A 19,786-nucleotide genomic window follows, 5' to 3' on the forward strand; every position below is an offset into this window, starting at 1 on the left:
GGATTCGGAGAAGGCAGCTGTTCAGAAGCGAGCCCCTCCTCTTCCGGGAACCGAGTTCTCAGAACCAGAGTGACCTGCGTCCCCCGGTGTCCAAGCACCTGGACTGTTTGAACTTGGCGCCCATCAGGGTTTGGCCGTTTCGCTCATTTTCTTTCTGGATTCAGAACAGACAGCCCTTAGGTGTTCCATCTGTGAAGGCGCTGGTGTGGACGCCACGCTGGCCTGGGCTCCGCGCTAGGCCTCATGGTGCGATTTCTTTCTGCTTCAGAACAACCTTCTTCCTCTCTGTGGCTGTCTCAGGGCCTCCCCACAGCGCGCAGCGTCCAGCTCCCTGACCGGCACTGGAGCCCGGGCCCCTGTGTCGGGAGCAGGAGTCGTGGCCACGGACCACCAGGGACGGCCCCGCGCATTCTTACATCGTCTCTCGGCCGAATGGGAGACGCTGTAATTAGTCCCATTTTGCTGATGAGGGAGCAGAGCCGCAGGGCTGGTGCCGACTCCCTGTGAGAGCCGGCGGCCCTGCGTTCCCTGGAGAGCTCCTGTGCCTCCCACGACAGCGCCACGTGCTGCCACTGGGCGTGCAAGGCCTTTGTCACCTCCTCGGTCATGAGAGCATCGCGTGATTGCTGCTCAGAGGCACTTGCATCCTCGTGGGCGGCCCTGGGGAGCTGTGTTCAGAACTAGGCCTGATGTGAGAGAGCAGACGCGAGCAGACACGAAGCCGCTCTCACACCCTGGCCCCCTCCCAGCTGCCCAACTCCATCAGAACTGGACCAGGAGTTGGGACGAGACCAGGGTGTCCCTGAGTCTCCTCTCCCCGAGTTTTTTTAAAACTCTTAGCCTCTCGGTGGCCTGGAGCATCCGGATGAGGGCTGCGTCTTGTCTGAGGAGCATCTGTTTTGAAGTCTGTCTCGGGTGGGGATGGAAAGATCTGACTGACAGGCCAGCAGCCCAGGCCGTCAGACGGTCTCCGGGAGCACTCATCTAGAGTGTCCACCCTGGGCTGCACGCAGCTGCGTGGCTCCCCGTCTGCTGACAGCCACCGCCAGGCCACCGCCACCCTTGTTGCCTGTGCCCTGACGTCAGCTCTGAGGGGTCTCCCTTCCAGCTGCCTCTGGGGTCCCACAAACTGCATCAGAGTGTGGGTCAAGTGTGTGTGTGTGAAAGAGAGAGACTGTAAGACTCTTTTCCATCTCCCTGGGATGGGAGGTCCCAGATGGTTGCCTGCATCAAACAAACAGAGAAAGTGAAAGGCATGAATTGCTGGCCGGAAGGAGTTCAGAGCTGGAGCAGGACTGGCTGGGGAGGCGGCCTGGTGGAGGCAGCAGAGCCAGGAACTAGCTCTGGGCAAGGCCTCTCCACCATGATCTTAGGGTGAACACGAAGCCTTACCTGGTGACAGCAACCCTCCGTTGTGAGCTTCCATCGTGCTAAATCCTCACAAGAACCAGACGGACAGGAGGGGTCATCTCTGGTTCTCAGCACAGAGAGGAGAAGTCGTTTCCAAGATCTTCTCCCATCTGGGAGATGGGAGAATCCAGATCAGAACTTCTGGGTGCTTGACTGAAGCCTGGACTCTCCAGAGCAGTGACCCGTGGAGCACAGCAGTCGGGAGGCCCCTGTGCCAGTCCCATGAACTCTGATCCAGTCTGCTTGTTAATCCATCTACCCATCCTCCCATGAACCCATCCACCCACCCACCCATCCTTCCATCCATCCACCCACCCACCCATCCACCCATCCATTTATTTATCCATCTATCCACCCAGTCCCTTGGACTGCAAGGAGATCAAACCAGTCCATCCTAAAGGAAGTCAACCCTGAATATTCATTGGAAGGACTGATGCTGAAGCTCCAATGTTTTGGCCACCTGATACAAAGAGCCAAGTCACTAGAAAAGACTGATGATAGGAAAGATGGAAGGCAAAAGGAGAAGAGGGTGGCAGAGGATGAGATGGTTAGATAGCATCGCTGACTCAGTGGACATGCATCTGAGCAAACTCCGGGAGATAGTGGAGGACAGAGGAGCCTGGAGTGCTGCAGTCCGTGGGTCACAGAGAGTCGGACCTGACTTAGTGACTGAACAGCAACCACCCCCCTCCACCCACCCACCCTCCCTCCCTTCCTCTGGGGATGCTGTGGTGGTAGCAGACGCCCCCACCTGGGGAACCTTACACACCCCTGTAGCTCCCCACAGACTGGGCCACAACCCTCAGCTTGGTCTCACAATGGGCAGCTTGGTCTCACGATGGGCAGCTTGGCCAGAATCCAAAGTTAATCAGAAACCGGAGCCTCTCCCTGCAGTGGTCCTTACGTTGATTTTTCCCCTCATTCAGCCAGGAGTGAACAACGTGCTGGACTATGGCCTGGACCGAGTGACTAACCCCTGTGACGACCAGGTAAACCAGGTCAGTCTCTGCTGCGCACGTTGGGCGGGGCCTGGGTCGGGGGGTCTGAGGCTGCGCAGGTGTCCACGCATCATTGTCTTTCGAGTCTGTAGGGCAGTGGTGCCTCTGCTCTGAGACGGCCAGGGAGAGGAGGCCCGTGCGCTCTGTGGTGTCAGAGAGGGGAGGCCAGGGCAGGGGTTCTGGTCGAGAGAGTGGGTGTGGGCAGGCCAGGGCAATGGGGTCTAATGGTTGGTTTTCAGACTCCTGAATCACTTTCCTCTTTGAAAATCGGATGAAACTTACCAACCCATTTCAGCCAGAGAGGCCCAGACAGGCGTTTTGCACGCCGTTTCCACCAATTGCCTTCTCCCCAGAGACAGTAGGCCCCAGGCTCACAGCCCTTGAATCAACTTTGGGTTTAAACCTTAATCCACGTGACAGGACCTGGTCCCTCCACTTCTGCATCTCAGTCGGGTGGGATCTTTGCTTCCACCGCTGATGATGAACCGTTTCCTGTGATGGGTTTTTATTTAAGGAAATGTGGTTCAGAAGCTGCTGAAATGGCGGGCAGTCCGATTGGGGTTTCCCAGGCATGGCACGGTTATTTGGGGCGGATAGTTCCGTGGAGCTGTCCCGTGCCCTGTGGGGTGATCCGCAGCACCTCTGGCCTCCCCCACTGGATATCTGTAGCTCCAAGCATCTCCCTGATGCCTCGCAGTCCTGACGATCAGAAATGTCTCCAGACATCATCTGGTGGCCTTGGGGGCCAAGACTGTCCAGGCTGAGAACACGGGTCCCAGTAAACCAGCCTATCCCCACTTAAACTAGCTGTGGACGGCTTCCTTGCTTTCTGTCCACCGCTGTATTTGGCAGCAAGCAGCCAGGGGCCTCGTTAGCCTCGTGTGTCACCTGTAAGCCTCGGCGGTGCCTGGAAATGCTGGCAGGAAGTCTGACTTGTATTCTTAGCCCATGGGGACCCAGAGCTCTGGGTGACTGTGGTGACCCCCACCAGTGCGTACAGGTTTTGGCTGGGGTCTGCATGGAGGGCGTCCATACCGAGAGGACACCCTGGGGACTCCGCTGGGCCCCCGTCTCTAATTCAGAGCCCCCTCCGTTGATACGTGTTTGGCACCGTCAGCGGCCTTTTCCACGTTCCCTGCATCAGACGACAGATAACTGCCCAGGCCTTGTCGGCTTGGTTGTCATGGAAACAGCATCATCAAGAAAATACTGAACTGGGCTGGGAGATTTGCTTTTTCTGTGGATGACTGGCAGCTCTGGAAACCTGTGTGGTGTGCAGGAGGGGGTGTGGAAGGGAGGCCCGTCACTCAGTCTGACCAGCCACACACCGCGCATGTGTGTGTGTGTGTGTGTACCTGTGTGTATGCATGTGTGTGTGCGCCTGTGGATTGTGTTTGTGTCCTTCTCTGTGTGTGGTATGTGGACATGTGTGTCTCTCTGTGTGTATTGTATGTATGTGCACGTACTTTATGTATAATGCGTGTGTGCATGTGTGTTTGCATTATGTGTGTGTCTGTGTATGCACGTATGTGTATGTGTGGGGTGTGGACTGTGTGGATGTTTGTGTATTTGTGTGCGTGTGTACATGTGTAGTGTATGTGTGTCTCTGTGTGTATGTGTGTGTGGTGTGTGTATGTGTCTCTGTATGTATACACGTGTATTGTGTATACGTGTGTGTGTGGTGTGTGTATGTGTCTGTGTGCATATGTGTCTCTCTGTGTGTGTTGTGTGTGTGTGTGTATGTGTACTGTGTGTATATATGTGTGTATCTCTGTCTGTGTGTGTTGTGTGTGTATGTATGTGTACTGTGTGTATATATGTGTGTATCTCTGTATGTGTGTGTTGTGTGTGTCTGTGTGTATGTATGTGTGTGCATTGTGTGTATGTGTGTATGTATTATGTGTGTGTATGTGTGTGGTGTATATATGTCTCTGTATGTGTGTGTCTTTGTGTGCATGTGTGTTGTGTTTATGTGTGTATGTGTATTGCGTGTGTGTGTGTATGTGGCAGAGGCGGGCCCTTTGGCTCTGGCCCTGGCAGGATGGCTGAGATGCTGAGTGAGCGGCTTCACAGGGCTGCTCTGTGGGGTGACTCCCCGGGGGGTGGCCAGCCCCTCCTGGCTGAGGCAGGGTCCTCGGGGCCCCTTTCTGGGCAAAGGCAGGCGATGCGCTCCGCCCGGAGCCCAAGCCGAGGCTGGGGAGGCTGCGGCCGTGGTGCCGGGAGGTGGGGGCGCCGGTAGGTGTCGCAGCCGGGTACTCACTGTCTTTCTGTCTCTCTCCCACCAGCTCCCCTCCTCCGTCTGCACTCGGGCTGCCCTGGCGCCTTAAGAAGAAGAAAGACTCGTAACTCTCCTGCTCGCGGGCCCTCCCCAGCGCTCCCTCCGGGCCCAGGGCCTCCAGCCCTTTGCCCGGGCCCAGGGCGGCTGTGTGTGTGCCCTCTCCTGCAGCTGGACCCAGTGTCCCTGCTTGTCTGGCCCGAGCGCAGGGTGCAGGGAGCGGGCAGCGTGTCCCGGGGGCTGGGTGTCCAGAGGCGTCGGACTTCCACCTCACTTCAGAGACCGTCTCCCCATGCTGGTTTGAAGAGGGCTCGTTTCTGACAGTTTCTAAATTCTTGAAAAGACCTCTTTTCCTTAAACAGAGGCAAATGACCCAGAAACTGTAAACCCCGTGGAGGGAGGGCAGAGGCTGGGGTTTGGCAGGTGCCTGGGGCCCTGGGGGAACCTGTGCCTCAGGCTGGTGGCCACGGGGGCCACCCAGCCCGGGGAGGAGCCAGCAGGAGTGGGGTAGCCCAGGGAGCGGGTCCTCTGGGTCCTGCCGACCGGGCGGGTGGGGCGCCCTTATCTCAGAAAGCACCTGTCCCCACGGGGAGCAGGCTGAGTGCCTGCCCGCCCCCAGCCTGGCTGTGGGCAGTGGTACCGGGGCCACTCCCCCCGGACTCCAGCAGGGTCTCCAGGTCGTTCTGTGATGAGGGCCGGTGGGAGCTCTGACATCAGGGTGAGGCCCGCTCTCTCTTCTGGAGTTGTGTCATTTTGGACAAGCTGTGGCTCAGGCAAGCTCTCGAGCTCAAAGCCTCGGTTTCCTCATCTGTAAAATGGGAATAAGGAGAGTGCCTCCTTCAGGGGCTGAGCAAGGTCATTTATGCCAAGCGTCTGGAGTGGGATCAGCGTGTGCGCGCACTGTTGTCATGACCGTCTCTGCTGCCGGAGAGGGAATCTGTGGGGCGCGGAGACCCTCGGCCCTGTCAGGGGGGCTCTCCCTCACTCAGGTGTCCCCCTTCATCCCCCTTTCCTCTCACCCTTCCGCCCTGACTATTGTCAGTGGAGGCAGGCACACGCCAGCACCGCCGCCCTGCCTGGCCCCGTGGACGGCTGCGGAGAAGAGCGCCGTCCACACCGGTGGCCACTCAGCCTTTGGGGGAAGGGCAGACACATGGTTCCATGGTCATGGGCTGTGCCCTGCGGAGCCCTGGCCAGGAGCCTTCCGTGAACGACACCCCTCACCCCGTGTGTCCCCGCCAGCTGGGGACAGACAGCTGTCTTCCTCTGGCTCCTGTGCGACTGGCAGTGGCCGGGGCATCCCTGGGTGCCTTGCCCCCGCCGGGGCTCCGTGTGCCCTCAGCGAGCGGCTTGTGACAAGGAAGCTCTGGCGTCTCTGTTCACAGCTGGGGAGACAGGCGCAGGGGGTGGGCTGCCCGTCCCGGACACACTCTTGGGGCTGGTGAAGCCGGGTGAGAGCTGACGGGCCCCTTGGGGCCTTGTTGACGTGTCCCGATGTCCACTGCGCGGCTTCTGGAGGCTTTGCTGGAGTTTACTCTCTCCTCCCAGCAGCGTGGTGAGAGAGGTCATGCCAGTTCCATTTTGAGGAGAGACTGAGCCGTCTGCTCAGGCTGGGCCAGCCAGGGGGCGTGTGGGTCCTCCTGGTTCTGTAGCCCCTGCTCCTCTGGGTACCGCCTCCCCATTCCCAATCGCACCCTGCGGTCCTGTGCCCGCGCCCCCTTCATGGCAGGGTCTGTGCTCAGGCCCTCAGCTCTACGCTCAGCAGCCCCGCGCTTGCCTTGGTGCTCTGCTGTTCTTGAACCTTTGCTAGGCCCCTGGTCCCCTGGAAGCTGTGCGGTCAGTCTCACCCCCATCGGGAAGGACACTGCGGGACACGGACTCCTTCCGATGCTCACAGCCTCGTCTCCCTGGGCGGCTGGCCACCCTCTTCTCTTTTCTGGTCCGCTTGCCTTAACCGCTTACCGCTCTCGGATCTCCCGGTTTCTGCTCTCAAGGCCCGCGTTCCCGGCGTCCCTGGGGTCCTTCCCACCTTATGTTTCATTCACCCTGTGGCTTGCCCGGCCCTCACCTCCGCTTCTGCACAGATACCTGCCTGATCGCCTGACCCCAGGGTCGATGCTCACCCCTTCCCAGGGTTGCCCAGCCTCTGCCCCCATCACCCCAGGGCACGACCTGGAGCCCTCCCGCCCTGTGACTATCGTCTGCAGCCTGTGTCTGGGTCTCAGGGCTGGCACGCAGGCCACAGGGCTGTCTGTAAACAGGCTCTGGACGTGTCCCTATTTGGGCAACTCTGGAAAAATCCCAAGTCAGAATCCCAGGAATGCAGAGAATGCCAAGATTCCTTGGGTGGAGTGCTCCTCCTGGGCCAAGGGAAAAAGAGGTGACTTCACCCCAGGAGGGCCAGCTGTGGAGACAGCGGGGTTTGTGTGTACCTTCCAGGGTGCAAGACGTGTTTATCTCTAGTCTTACCATGAGACGGCTTTCTTAGAATTGCTTAGAAATATGTGTATGTGTACTTTTTAATGGGATTTCCTGGTGGCTCAGGTGGTAAAGAGTTTGCCTGCAATGCGGGAGACCTGGGTTCGATCCCTGTATTGGAAAGATCCCCTAGAGAAGAAAATGGCAACCCAAACTGCACTTTGATTAAATGTTTCTTATGACCTTTTCTGCTTCCCTGGTGGCTCAGAGGTAAAGAACCAACTTGCCAATGCAGGAGATGCGAATTTGATCCCTGGGTTGGGAAGATCCCCTGGAGAATGAAATGACAACCCGCTCCACTATTCTTGCCTGGAGAATCCCATGGACAGAGGAGCCTGGTGGGCTCCAGTCCATAGAGTTGCAAAGAGTCAGACATGACTTAGCAACTGAGCACATACACACACGTATGGCCTTTTCTGTATTGACAGTAATAATCATATTGATAGGTTTGTGAGGCTTAACAAATAAAATACAGGAAGCCCAGTCAAGTTTAAATTTCACATAAGCAGCAGATGCTTCTGTTGATGTGACTGTGTCCCCAGCATTGCCTGGGCGTCCTGCTTTGCCTCCTGACGGGCTAACGCGGCGCCTGCGTGTTCTCGCAGAAGCGCCTGAGCCCTCAGCAGCAGCCGGTGCTCAGGGTCCCGTCCCACGCCAGTCACTCTGGATTATGCCACTCAGTCCCCCTTTTCTGTCCCTCTTTACCGATGAGAAAGCAGCGGCTTTCAGATGCCAGGTAATTTAGCCAGAGGCAGGCAGCCAAGAAGTGATAGAACCGGGTTTTTGACCTTTCTGACCCAGAAGGTCGATACTCTTTTAATGACCCCCATCCCGTCAAATTCTCTGTCTTTTCAGAGAAGTCCAGAACCCTCTCCCCTACTGCCAAGATACACACTCTCCAGACAGGAGAGAGACTCCCTGTATGTTAATCTAGAGGAGGCAGGTCCCGTGGACAGAGGGTTTTTTTTTTGAATGATGATTTTTTTTTTATTTTAATAGTTGGGCTTCCCAGGTGGCGCTAGTGGTAAACAACCTGTCTGCCGATGCAGGAGACATAAGAGACGTGGGTTCTATCCCTGGGTCAGGAAGATCCCCTGGAAAAGGAGATGACAACCTGCTCCAATATTCTTGCCTAGAGCTTCCCACGGACAGAGGAGCCTGGTGGGCTATAGTCCACGGGGTCACAAAGAGTCAGACAGGACTGAAGTGACTTAGCTCGCATGCAGTATTTTCACAGTGTTGCATTCCTCTGTACAACCAGTGAAGCAGGTATATGTACATGTATCCCCTCCCTCTGGGACCTCCGTCCACCCCACGCTGGACATCAGTTTTTAAAGTTAGAAATAAACACTGACGTCCACGCGGGTGGTCCAGGGTGGAGGCCGACCAGCTCTTAGACCCCAAGGAGCCCACTGCAGTCCAGTTCCCAGGAGACCGCTGGTAATTTGGGGGAACCAGAAAGCCCACAGCAAACCGTAGCCCTGAAAGGACAGTAAAGTCAAGAAGGGAATTAAAATCTAAAAATAGTTTAACACCCTGAAGATCGAGATAGTGGCCCCAGAAACAGCAGGTATTAGGTCGAAGTGAGACCACGCTGTGTAGACCAGAAGTGAGTATGCTGGTGGCCGGAAGTGTGTGAGAACAGCCCCCCCGGGGCCCAGAGGCCGTGGACAGGCTGGACTGTGTGTCTCTTCAGTGTGTGCCCACACGGGGCGCAGGGCCAGGGACAGTGGCTCATCCTGGGGCCCGGGCACTGACGGAGGGTGTCTGAGCACTGCCCGCCGGGCACCCCGAGTACAGTTGCAGGCTTTACCAACATCAGTGTGTCCACGCGCCAGCCTTGTTGAGGTATTATTGGCGTTATAACGTGTGCAGGTCTCAGGGGCACAGTGGGTGGTTAGACGCGAATAGCTATGGCAAAGCGAGTTCCACCAATGAGTTCACACCTCCACCCTTGACCTTGTGGTGTCACAGTTAAGATCTGTGCCCTGCACAACTTCCAAGCATGTAATGCAGCATTGTTAATTACGGTCACCAGGCTGCGAGTGAGACCCCAGGTCTTGTTTCTCTTCCAGCTGGGAGTGTTTTACCGTCTCTAGTGCTAATTAAAGAGTGAACCAGATGTGCGCTTCCTCTTGGACTGGGGCTCTCGCATTCTTTTGTGGTTTTTGGTTTCTTTTTTGTGTTTTTAATTTTCACGCGAGTGTAGCTGATTTGCAGTGTTGTGTTACCTTCACGTTTACAGCGAAGTGAATCAGTTAAATATAGACACGTCTCTTCTCTTTTGGATTCTTTTACCGTATAGGCCACTACAGACTACTGAGTAGAGTCCCCTGTGCGGTGCAGCAGGCCCTCATTCTTTATCTGTTTTATATGAAGTAGTGTCTCGTGGCTGGACAGGGGAATTCCATTCGGCACTAGCCTCAGCCTCAGGGCAAGCGAGGAACAGGTGAAGAGAACACACCATTTTCTGATTCTCTGGGATCGCTGCTCAGATGTTTTTGTTTTTAAACAGCCTTTTTTGAGCCTTTCTTGCTATGATTCTTGTTTTCTCTTGGCCACACTGTGCTTCATGTGGGATCTTAACTCTCTGACCGGGGATGGAACCCGAGCCCCCTGCAGTGGAAACGCAGTCTTAGCCGCTGGACCACCAGGGAAGCCCCACTTCTCCGCTTTGCCAAGGTCACATCTGGGTTTGAATCCTGGTTCAGCCAGTTACCAACCGGAAGATGTCAGAGCCTTGGTTTCCTCGACCAAACATTAGAAAAATAAAACCTCCCTCCCTTGAACTTTCTAAGGGCTCAGAGAGGTGTAAATTGCTTTGTATATGGCTAGGTGATAATTCGGAGAAGGCAATGGCAAGCCACTCCAGTACTCTTGCCTGGAAAATCCCATGGACGGAGGAGCCTGGTGGGCTGCAGTCCATGGGGTCGCTAAGGGTCAGACACGACTGAGCGACTTCACTTTCACTTTTCACTTTCACACATTGGAGAAGGAAATGGCAACCCACTCCAGTGTTCTTGCCTGGAGAATCCCAGGGACGGAGGAGCCTGGTGGGCTGCTGTCTGTGGGGTCACACAGAGTCGGACACGACTTAGCAGCAGCAGCAGCAGCAGGTGATAATTATCACACAAAAGTCCAGCTTCTCTTTTGAGCAGAAGGCATAAACCAGTAGATACTCTTCTTAATCCACTTCCGCATGACTTGAACAGAAGCATCTGATTATATTAGATTTGAATGCAAATCCACCCTGACCCTGGGGTCCTTTTCCACCTGAAATGTGTGTCTTCTCACACAGCCCCGTGTTAGGAGAGCATAGGAACAGATGATTAGCGTAACTGCCAAAATATTTGGGTTATTTGGAGAGTGTTCTCAGTTTTTTAAGCGGAAAAATATTTTCTTCACCCTAAGATGCATCTCCATTGTTTTCAGCCTCCAGGCACACACAGTCGTCACTCGTCTGGGATTTAGCGAGCTTGACTGTGCGCCACAGGTTATGCTCGGGAAGATAAACGTGGTTTTCCTGCTGCTCGTGCTGCCTGACGGGTGATGCATAGATTAAACAGAGAGATGCACGAACAGTATCTAATTATGGTTGTGATGAGTGGACGAAGCAGGAAGTGTGTGTGGGGATGAGGGTCACATCAGAGAGGCGTGCCTGAGCGTTGCCTTCCTTCGTTAAAAAGTACTTACTTTTCATCTTTGACTGTGTCCCATCTCAGTGTGGCACGTGGCCCCCGGAGCGCACGGACTCTCTAGCTGTGGCTCAGGCTCTCGGTTGCCTTGTGGCCTGTGGGATCTTAGTTCCCTGAGCAGGGATCGAAGCCAGTCCCCTGCATTGGAAGCTGGATTCTTAACCCCTGAACTAGGGAAGTCACACATTGCCTTTCTGAGATCACTTGTCCTAGCTCACCCCCGCCCCGAGAAAAGCAATCACATAAAAACAATTTAATGATGCAAAGTTAAAAAGGTGATGCGAAGTAGAAAGGAGACTCATATATGGACATTCCAGATCAGACCCTTCTTCATTCCTTGTCACTGGGCTCTGGCCCAGGACTTATTTCACTAGCTGGCTAAAGGAAATCGTGTCGTCCTTGGATTTTCCCAAGGATGCAAACCTGGTGGCACTCAGCAGCACGGATGTTAGCCGCCAGGAATGGAGACGCTCAGCTTGACGTGTGAGAGTCACACCAGGTAGTCCTTGGACACAACCAAACTTCGGAAAACTGGTTTTGGAAGCACCAGCTGCACCTGGCCTCCCAGAGTTGGATGGGGCAGACAAGTGGCACCAGGGACGCATGTCAGATGGTAGGAAGGTTCAGGAGGAGGCAGGTCTGAGTGGTTTCTGGGAGCTTCCAGGATCCTAAACATGGGGCTCCTCTCTGAGTCGCCCTTCCTCTGCTGTGAAAGTCCAGACCGAGGAGGGAGCCCGAGGTGAGAGCTTCCACGTTACGGCTCAGCTTGCAGTGGAGGCTGGTCTTTGAAGTGTGTGCTTTATTTTCGGTGGCGTGGCTTTTCCCTGAAACATCGAGTACTGGTCAAGTGGCTAGTTTCCCCATCGGATGTTCTGTAGGCACTGTGGTGGATTGGGAGCAATCCTGAACTTGGTCTTCAGTTCATCTTGGCTTTTAGGGGAGTAGGATAAAGTTATAGTGGCAAAGCACCCGCTTCTGTCTCCAAACTTCTCAGCTGATCTAATTCTCCAGCAGTTGTGCAGAATAGGGTGGAACAAGTGGTGATGGGGAAATTCTGTCCTTCAAGTAAAAAAAAAGATGGGCAGAGTTCTCCTGGGGAAGGGTTTATGTATCAAACGGGTATTTGGAGTCCAGTGATTTCATGACGTCTGTTTAATGGTTTTTGCTTCTTTGTTTTTACAGAAACAGACCGTGGTTTCTGTCAGGAAAGAGGTAATTAGCTCCCCAGTCCCAGGCAAGTCTGATTTTAATCCTCTAACAGATTACGTGTGCTTTGGCTTCCTGCTCTGCACTCAGCGATGAAATGAAAACCGCGTGTAAGCTTCAGACAGTTGTCTACAAAGGAAGGGACGGCACAGGACGCCAAAGCGTCTCTTGTACGATGTGCGTGGGGCTGGGCTCTATGCGGGACATGAAGCATCCACCACAGGCGCAGCTCTGAGGGGCCGGGGTGGGTGCCCGCACCCTGGATCCCGCTCTTACAGTCAGAGGAGCTCAGCATCTGTCCGGGGTCACGGGCTAACCGCCTGGGCAGATCTACGCAGGGCCCGGGACAGAGCCCTGGGCACCGATGGCCGTGAGGGTAGCTCTGCTTCTGTGCGTCAGAGGCGTCGGGAAATGCGAAGCCTTTGTCTCGGTTCAGAACTTTCATTTTCCCTGGTGGTGTCTTTTCCGAGACGAACACACGATGAGTTAAGGCTGCTCATTTGGAGTTGGGATCCCCTGTGTGCTGCAGACCCGATTCCTGGGGTCCTGGGGAGCCAGCTTGAGGGGGCGGGTTGGGGCCCTTTGATGGGGGAGCAGCTTCTGGTTCAGAGTCGCGTGTAGGCGTCGGTGTTGGCGACACCCCGGGCGGGGCAGTCTAACCACTTTGTCTCTTCCAGATCATGTATTATCGACAGGCCTTGATGAGGTCCACGGTGAAGTCTTCTGTGTCCCTCGGAGGGTAGGTCTCTAAGCTGTTGCCCTTGCTGAGGTTGGCACAGCAGGTCATCAGGCAGGAGAACTCCTGCTTCAAGGAGGACTTGAGAAGTCCTCAGGTCTCAAGTGGTTGGCTTGAGATTCCCAAGGACTGAAAGGGACAAAAGCAGCTTCACGGGGGTTAAGTTGGGCTGGCCTCCAGGCCAGGTGAGGGATAATCAGGGGTGAGGCTCTAGACAGTCTGTGGACGGGAAAGCGGGAAGCGCTCACTGGCCTGACGGTGTGGCTCAGTGGCACTGATAAACATCCGTTGTTAACCTTTGATTAAAATCCAGTTGGGAGAAACTGGAAATTAATGTTTGATTTCTCAAACATTCAGGCTGTTTTGATCCAGTCTCCCAGAGGGCATCACTACTCTGACCTGTTCCAGAAAGTCAGTTTTATGAAACCAAATGGACAGTCCATTAGAGGAGGCTTAAAGGCTGTTGGATACTTTTAGACTCACTGTCTTGGAGCCTCATTACCATAATTTTGACCTGTGGGCACCTGTTTTTCCCCCTTTCTTCCCGCTGTTCCATGGTGAAGGTCTGGTGGGAATAAGAAGGTCTTGTGAGAAGTGGAGCCCGGGGCCTTGAGCTCCACCCGGGACTGAGGACCGAGGGCTCTGCTGTGTCTCTGGGGCACGGATCCTGCTCCGCAGTCTCTCGTGGCGGTGGGCAGACTTTGTGGCGGGCACCTTGTGTGTATATTAGGGATGCAATGCCCACCCTTAGGGTGAAGACCTGGCAGGTTTTTTTCCAAACTACCAGACACCAGGGCACATGTTGACTCAGGAGGTCTAACCCAGCTAGAAGGGATTAACACTTGCCTGCGTTTGTCTCGGGGAGACCACAGCGCTGAATAATGGGTCTGAATTCCCAGATGGGCATCTTTGACAGAGGGTGGGCCCCAGGGTGCTGACAGCCTCACTGAGTCTCCACGGACCTCATGCTTCCAAGATGGTGCTGAGGCCCCTGTTTGAACGCGTGCAGAATCAGCTTTGCTCTGTGAAGACCCACAATCAAGGGTAAAGAGGCCGTGGTTTATGAACCAAGTTCAGAGAAGTCACAGACAGACCAGATCGAGAGATGCCATCTCGTTTCACGACGAGAACAGGACAGATCTTGTTAAAAGCACCTACCAGTCCCAAGGGCTATTAGCGTTTTTCTGAGAAGACGGTAATAAGTAGGTAACACATGGGCAGAGTTGAAGGAGGGCAGGCTGGTTAGTCGACCTGAGTGTTGCTTTATTTGGTCTCTGGGGTGTTGCGCTTCCAGGAAATCCCTTTTTTTCTTTTTTTCTTTTGAGGATCGTTAAGTATAGCGAGCAGTTTTCCTCCAACGACGCCATCATGTCGGGCTGCCTCCCCAGCAACCCGTGGATAACGGACGACACCCAGTTCTGGGATTTAAATGCCAAACTGTACGTATTTGAGATATCCGTGTTCTTTTCAAAGAAACTTTTCGTGTTATGATTTTCACGTCATAGAATTCACCCCCTTAAAGTGTATGTTTCAGTGATTTTGACTGTGTTCATAGAATCATGCAGCTGCCACAGGCCAAGTTTTAAAATATTCTCATCACCCAAACAAGAAAGCCTCTACCCTTTAGATTCCACCTGCAATGCAGGAGACCCGGGTTTGATCCCTGGGTTGGGACAATCCCCTGAGTAGGAAATGGCAATCCAGTCTTCTTGCCTGGAGAATCCCATGGACAGAGGAGCCTGGTGGGCTACAGTCCTTGGGGCCACAAAGAGTCAGACAAGACTGAGCGGCTAACACACACACCCTTTAGCTATTACCCCAAGTCCCCTTCCCCTAAACCCCTCCAGCCCTACTCAGCCACTAAACTGTCTGTCTCTCCAGGTTTGCCTCTTCTGGACGTTCATATAAATGGGATCGTACAGTATGAGGTCTTTTGTGATTAGCTGTTTTCCCTTAGCATGATGCCTTCAGACTTTATCCATGTTGAAGCAAATATTAGTACTCAGTCTCAAGTTATGGATGAACAATACTCATTTATGGATGGGCCACATTTTGCTTGTCCGTTCGTCAGCTGACGGGCACTCAGGTTGGCTCTGCCTGCTGGCAGTTGTGAATGTGCTGTGGTGAACATTCATTGGCTCGTTTTCTTGTGGACGTGTATTTTTCATTTCTCGGGGTGTGTGCCTAGGAATGGAACTGCCGGGTCAAAGGGTGACTCTGTTTTAACAATACAGAGATTGTTTTTGAAAAGAAAACAGTCATCTTTATGGCTTTCCATTCTTGATTTCTAATTGGAGTGAAAATAAGTTCCAGGAAGGCAGAGCCCTCAGTCTGCCTTGGGGAGTTACACCACTTATTCCTTCGCTGTTTGTGAAATTTGAGGGGTTGATGCTGCATAATTCTGCTGAAGAAGGAGCAAAGGCTGAACTGCAGACAAGAAAGCCAAGCTGACACAGGAAGAAAGGAGGGCCACTCAGAGGGGGAGGGGGGAGGAGGGGCAGGGATGAGGGCGTGAGGCGGTGGGGAAGCCGCCGGGCTGGGGCGTGGCAGCAGACCACGGGCAGGTTGGCACCACGGCCGCCGCCTCCTGAGGCCTGCGGAGCACCCCGGGCTCAGACCCAGCCTGGTGAGCAGGCCTGGGGGGCGCCCTTTCCCCTCCTCCACAGAGCCCCGTGGTCAGCTGATGGGGCAAGGAGGGCGCCCATGGGAGTTGGGGGTCAGCTGCAGGGCCCAGGCCTCAGGAACCATCTGGTTATAAGGATGGTTCCCTTCAGCCTGTGTGTCTCTCCCAGTGTATCGAATAAGAGTTGTTGTTGGGGTTCAGTCGCTCAGTCGTGTCTGACTCTGAAACCCCATGGATGCAGCACGCCAGGCTTCCCTGCCCTCCATCTCCGGGAGCTTGCTCAAACTCACGTCCATCAAGTCGGTGATGCCATCCAACCATCTCACCCTCTGTCATCCCCTTCTCCTCCTGTCCTCAATCTCTCCCAGCATCAGGGTCTTTTCCAACGAGTCAGTTCTTCACACAGGTGGCCAAAGTATTGGAGCTTCAGCTTCAGCATCAGTCCTTGCAGTGAATATTCAGGGTTGATTCCTTTAGGATGGACTGGTTTGGATAAGAGAGGTGACCTGAATCTGGGCCTGGTGTGGTGGCCGGCCCTCACCTCTGCAGGCCTTGGAGGAGGCGTGCGTGTCCCTCTGTCCTGAAGGGTTAGCGGGGCGCCCCCCCCAGCCCCACCCGGGCAGCCAGCTCCTGACCCCAGGCCCAGGGGATGTGTCTGAGGCTGCATTTTCTGAGCAGGGGGTTACTTGGCTTGTCTGTGCAGGGATGGAGGAGGGGACGCATGGAGGTTAGCGGGGCCGAAGCCCCACAGGTCGCTGCCTGGCACAGCCCAGGTGTCTAGAGCACTTAACACGTGGTGGTCCTTGCAGGGTGGACATCCCAACCAAGATGCGGGTGGAGCGCTGGGCCTTCAACTTCAGTGAGCTGATCCGGGACCCCAAGGGTCGGCAGAGCTTCCAGCACTTTCTCAGGAAGGAGTTCAGTGGTGGGTCTTTGATTTTGTTCTTAATAGAAGCATTTGCTTTTGGAGACAGGACGTCTAGCCTGGGGCGGGAGGATGCTGGCTGATGTGTTCAGAGCTTTGCTCCGGCCAACTCTTGGTGGGAGCTTTCTGGACCCGCCCCCTCCTTGGGCTCCCTGGTGGGGGATTGCTTTGCTCATGGAAGCTGTGTGAGCTGTGACTCACCTCCCCAGCGCCCCGTCCCCTCTGGCTGCCGGCACCTGCTCACCCTGAGCCCCAGGGTCACCCGTCCACTCCATCCAAGTCCGCTGCCACCACCCGCCTGGCTTTCTTCAGCACGGGGCGTCCTGGCTGTCATCCCCAGTGGTTCCTTTCTAATTGGTTTTGGGGTGGACTCTCTTAAGTTTTTGATAACTCCCCGAGTGACTGTAACATGTGGCCCCCATCAAGGACCACCATCTCAGCTCCCACTCTGCTTCCTTAGAAGGTGCAGGTTCAGTGGAGTGGGTGGGGCCGGGGGGTCTCACGCCTGCTGACCTGACGTGGAGCTGACACAGTAACAACAGACGGAGGGGGAAGGTGTTGGTCACTGAGTCGTGCCCGACTCTCTGCGACCCCGTGGGCTGTAGCCCCCCAGGCTCCTCTGTCCACGGAGCTCTCCAGGGGAGAACACTGAGTCGTGCCCGACTCTCTGCGACCCCGTGGGCTGTAGCCCACCAGGCTCCTCTGTCCACGGAGCTCTCCAGGGGAGAACGCTGAGTCGTGTCCGACTCTCTGCGACCCCGTGGGCTGTAGCCCACCAGGCTCCTCTGTCCACGGAACTCTCCAGGGGAGAACGCTGAGTCGTGTCCGACTCTCTGCGACCCCGTGGGCTGTAGCCCCCCAGGCTCCTCTGTCCACGGAGCTCTCCAGGGGAGAACACTGAGTCGTGTCCGACTCTCTGCGACCCCGTGGGCTGTAGCCCCCCAGGCTCCTCTGTCCACGGAGCTCTCCAGGGGAGAACACTGAGTCGTGTCTGACTCTCTGCATCCCCGTGGGCTGTAGCCCACCAGGCTCCTCTGTCCACGGAACTCTCCAGGGGAGAATACTGGAGTGGGCGCCATTTCTTTCTCCTGGGGATCTTCCTGGCCCAGAGATGGAACCTGCGTCTCCTGCATTGCAGGTGGGTCCTTTAGCGCCTGAGCCGCCAGGGAGTCCGTGGACATAAAGTGCACAATGAGTATAACACCCTGAATTGTCCCGAAACCATCCCTCACCCTCCCGCCCCCAGTCCATGAAAAAGCCGTCTTCCATGAAATGGGTCCCTGGTAGTGAAAGGCTGGGGACCACTGGTGTGCCCGCACTTCATGTCCCAGCCTTGGGGGCCCTGCAGCCTCGTAGATACGGTGCGCAGCGAGGCACCCAGGAAAAGCGGAGGCCAGACTGGGGCCACGTCCCGCGGGTGGAACATTCCGTGGGCTTCACCGCCTGCCCTGAAAGCCTGGCTTTCATCCTCTTACTTCCCGTCACGTCCGAGCCCCGGGGCACCCTTGCCCCTCTCTTGCTCCCCGAGACCCGCGGGCCTGTGAGTTGCACCTGAAGCTACCCCACAGGACGTGCCGTGAGCCTGTTTGCCTGCCTCATGGGGCAAATTACGTTCTGATAGGGATTCTGGAAAAGCCTTTTCTCTGACTAAGCCTGATTGCCAGGATGTGATGTAATTAATAAACCCAGAGATGGAGAGGAGGCTGCTTTAGGCCAGAAACACCCGGTGATCAAGTGGGCTGGGCGCCATCTAGTGGCCCGCTGACGAACCACACCCTGAGCTCATCCCACCCACTCCTTACTTGGCAACAGTGACAATTCATCTCTATGATTTCCTGGCTGTTATTTAAAAAAAGAGCGCTGTTGATGATCTCTGGATGACATTCCCAAGGCTTCTTGTACAGGCAGAACAAGTAAACAGCCCATTTCATTAAAATTTTAAAAATTGAGATATGCTTCACATGTTACAAAGTCAGACCATGTAACCCACCCGTCCTTTTAAAGTGTGCAGTTCAGTGCTCTGTGTTAGACTCACAAAGTTGCACAACAGCCACCATATAACTCTGGAACATTTTCAACACCCCAGAAAAGGAGCCCTAACCCGTGCGAGTCACTCCCTATTCCTCTTCCTCTCTCCCCACAGCCCCCTGCCCCAGTCCTAGGCAACCACCGATTTTCTTTCTATTTTCATGGATTTGCCTGTTTTGGACATTTTCTATAAATGGAATCATATGTAGCTTGCTGTCTTCTTTCACTTAGGATAGTAATTTAAAAGTCTTTCTGTGTTGGAGCATGTAAGAATGCTTCAACCTTTTTAACGGCCAAATAATATTCCATTCGGGCTTCCTTGGTGGCTCAGCAGCAAAAATCCGCCTGCCAATACAGGAGACATGGGTTCGATCCCTGGGTCGGCAAGATCCCCTGAAGAAGGAAATGGCAATGAACTCCGTCCAGTATTCTTGCCTGGAAAATCCCATGGTCAGAGGCTGGCAGTCTAGAGTCTGTGGGGCTGCAAAGGGGTTGGCGCGACTTGGCGACTAAACAGCAGCAGTGTTTCATATGAATATACCAGGTTTTGTGTATCCAGTCCTCAGGTGGTAGCCTTTGGGTTGTTTCCGCTGTCTGGCTGTTATGATAGTACTGCTGTGAACATCCATGTACACACTTCTGTGTGCTCATTTATTTACACTGATAAAATATTCATAAGACTTGCCATTGTAACCATTCTAAGTGTTGAGTTCAGTGAAATTAACTGTCACCACCATCCATCTCCAGAACTTTTTAATCTTTCCAAACTGAAACTGTCCCCTTTAGACACTAACTCCCCATCCCCCTGGAAGCCATTCTGCTTCCTCTGGGCTTGAGTGCTCGGGGGTCTCATATAATGGAATCGTACAGTATTTGTTTCTTTGTGTCTGGCTGGTTCGCTTAGCGCCGCTTACTTCAGAGTTCATCCCGTTGTGACTTGTATCAGGACCTTCCTTTCTAAGGCTGAGTGACGCTCACTGCGTGCGCACCGCGTCCTGTTTATCCGCTCTTGTGCTGGTGAACGCTTGGGTGGTTTCCACCTTTTGACTTTTGTGAACAATTGTGCATTTAATTTTACTCTCAAACAATGAACTGTCTTTTGCTGTGCGCAAGGTGATCTACAGGGCCAGTGGCTGTCACTCAAGAGCATCCTGGCCTGTCTGCTCCTGCAGGGGGTCTTGGTCCTAAGGATTCCCTGGATTTTATGCCAGAGAGGAAGGGTCTCTATAGAATTAGGGGACAGAGTCAACTCGCTCAGGCTCCTACAGCCTTCTCTGGTCTGAAATGCCCGGGGGGCTTCCAGAGAACGTGGAAATGGAGCAGAGGGATGGTGTGGTACATTTCCCTACATGGTGGTGTTCCGTGACTCACTCCCCGCCCCAGGCACACACACTAGTCACAGACACATGCAC

General features: G+C 54.7%; 1 protein-coding gene across 3 annotated transcripts in view; it reads left to right on the forward strand.

The window, feature by feature from the left end:
- Positions 1-19,786, forward strand: part of RGS9 (regulator of G protein signaling 9) — a 61,324-nt gene that overhangs the window by 25,487 nt on the left and 16,051 nt on the right. For 2 of the 3 annotated variants that reach the window (XM_055408761.2, XM_055408760.2), the window contains 5 exons: positions 2,337-2,399; positions 12,039-12,068; positions 12,740-12,801; positions 14,124-14,237; positions 16,231-16,346. In XM_055408761.2, coding sequence (XP_055264736.2) covers positions 2,337-2,399; positions 12,039-12,068; positions 12,740-12,801; positions 14,124-14,237; positions 16,231-16,346 — 385 coding nt within the window. The remainder of the gene's footprint in view (positions 1-2,336; positions 2,400-12,038; positions 12,069-12,739; positions 12,802-14,123; positions 14,238-16,230; positions 16,347-19,786) is intronic. The other variant, XM_055408763.2, reaches the window with a different exon arrangement.

This window comes from Moschus berezovskii, chromosome 20 (genome assembly GCF_049115385.1).
Source record: "Moschus berezovskii isolate FMDL1 chromosome 20, NW_MosBer_1.0, whole genome shotgun sequence".
Classification (NCBI taxonomy): Eukaryota; Metazoa; Chordata; class Mammalia; order Artiodactyla; family Moschidae; genus Moschus; species Moschus berezovskii.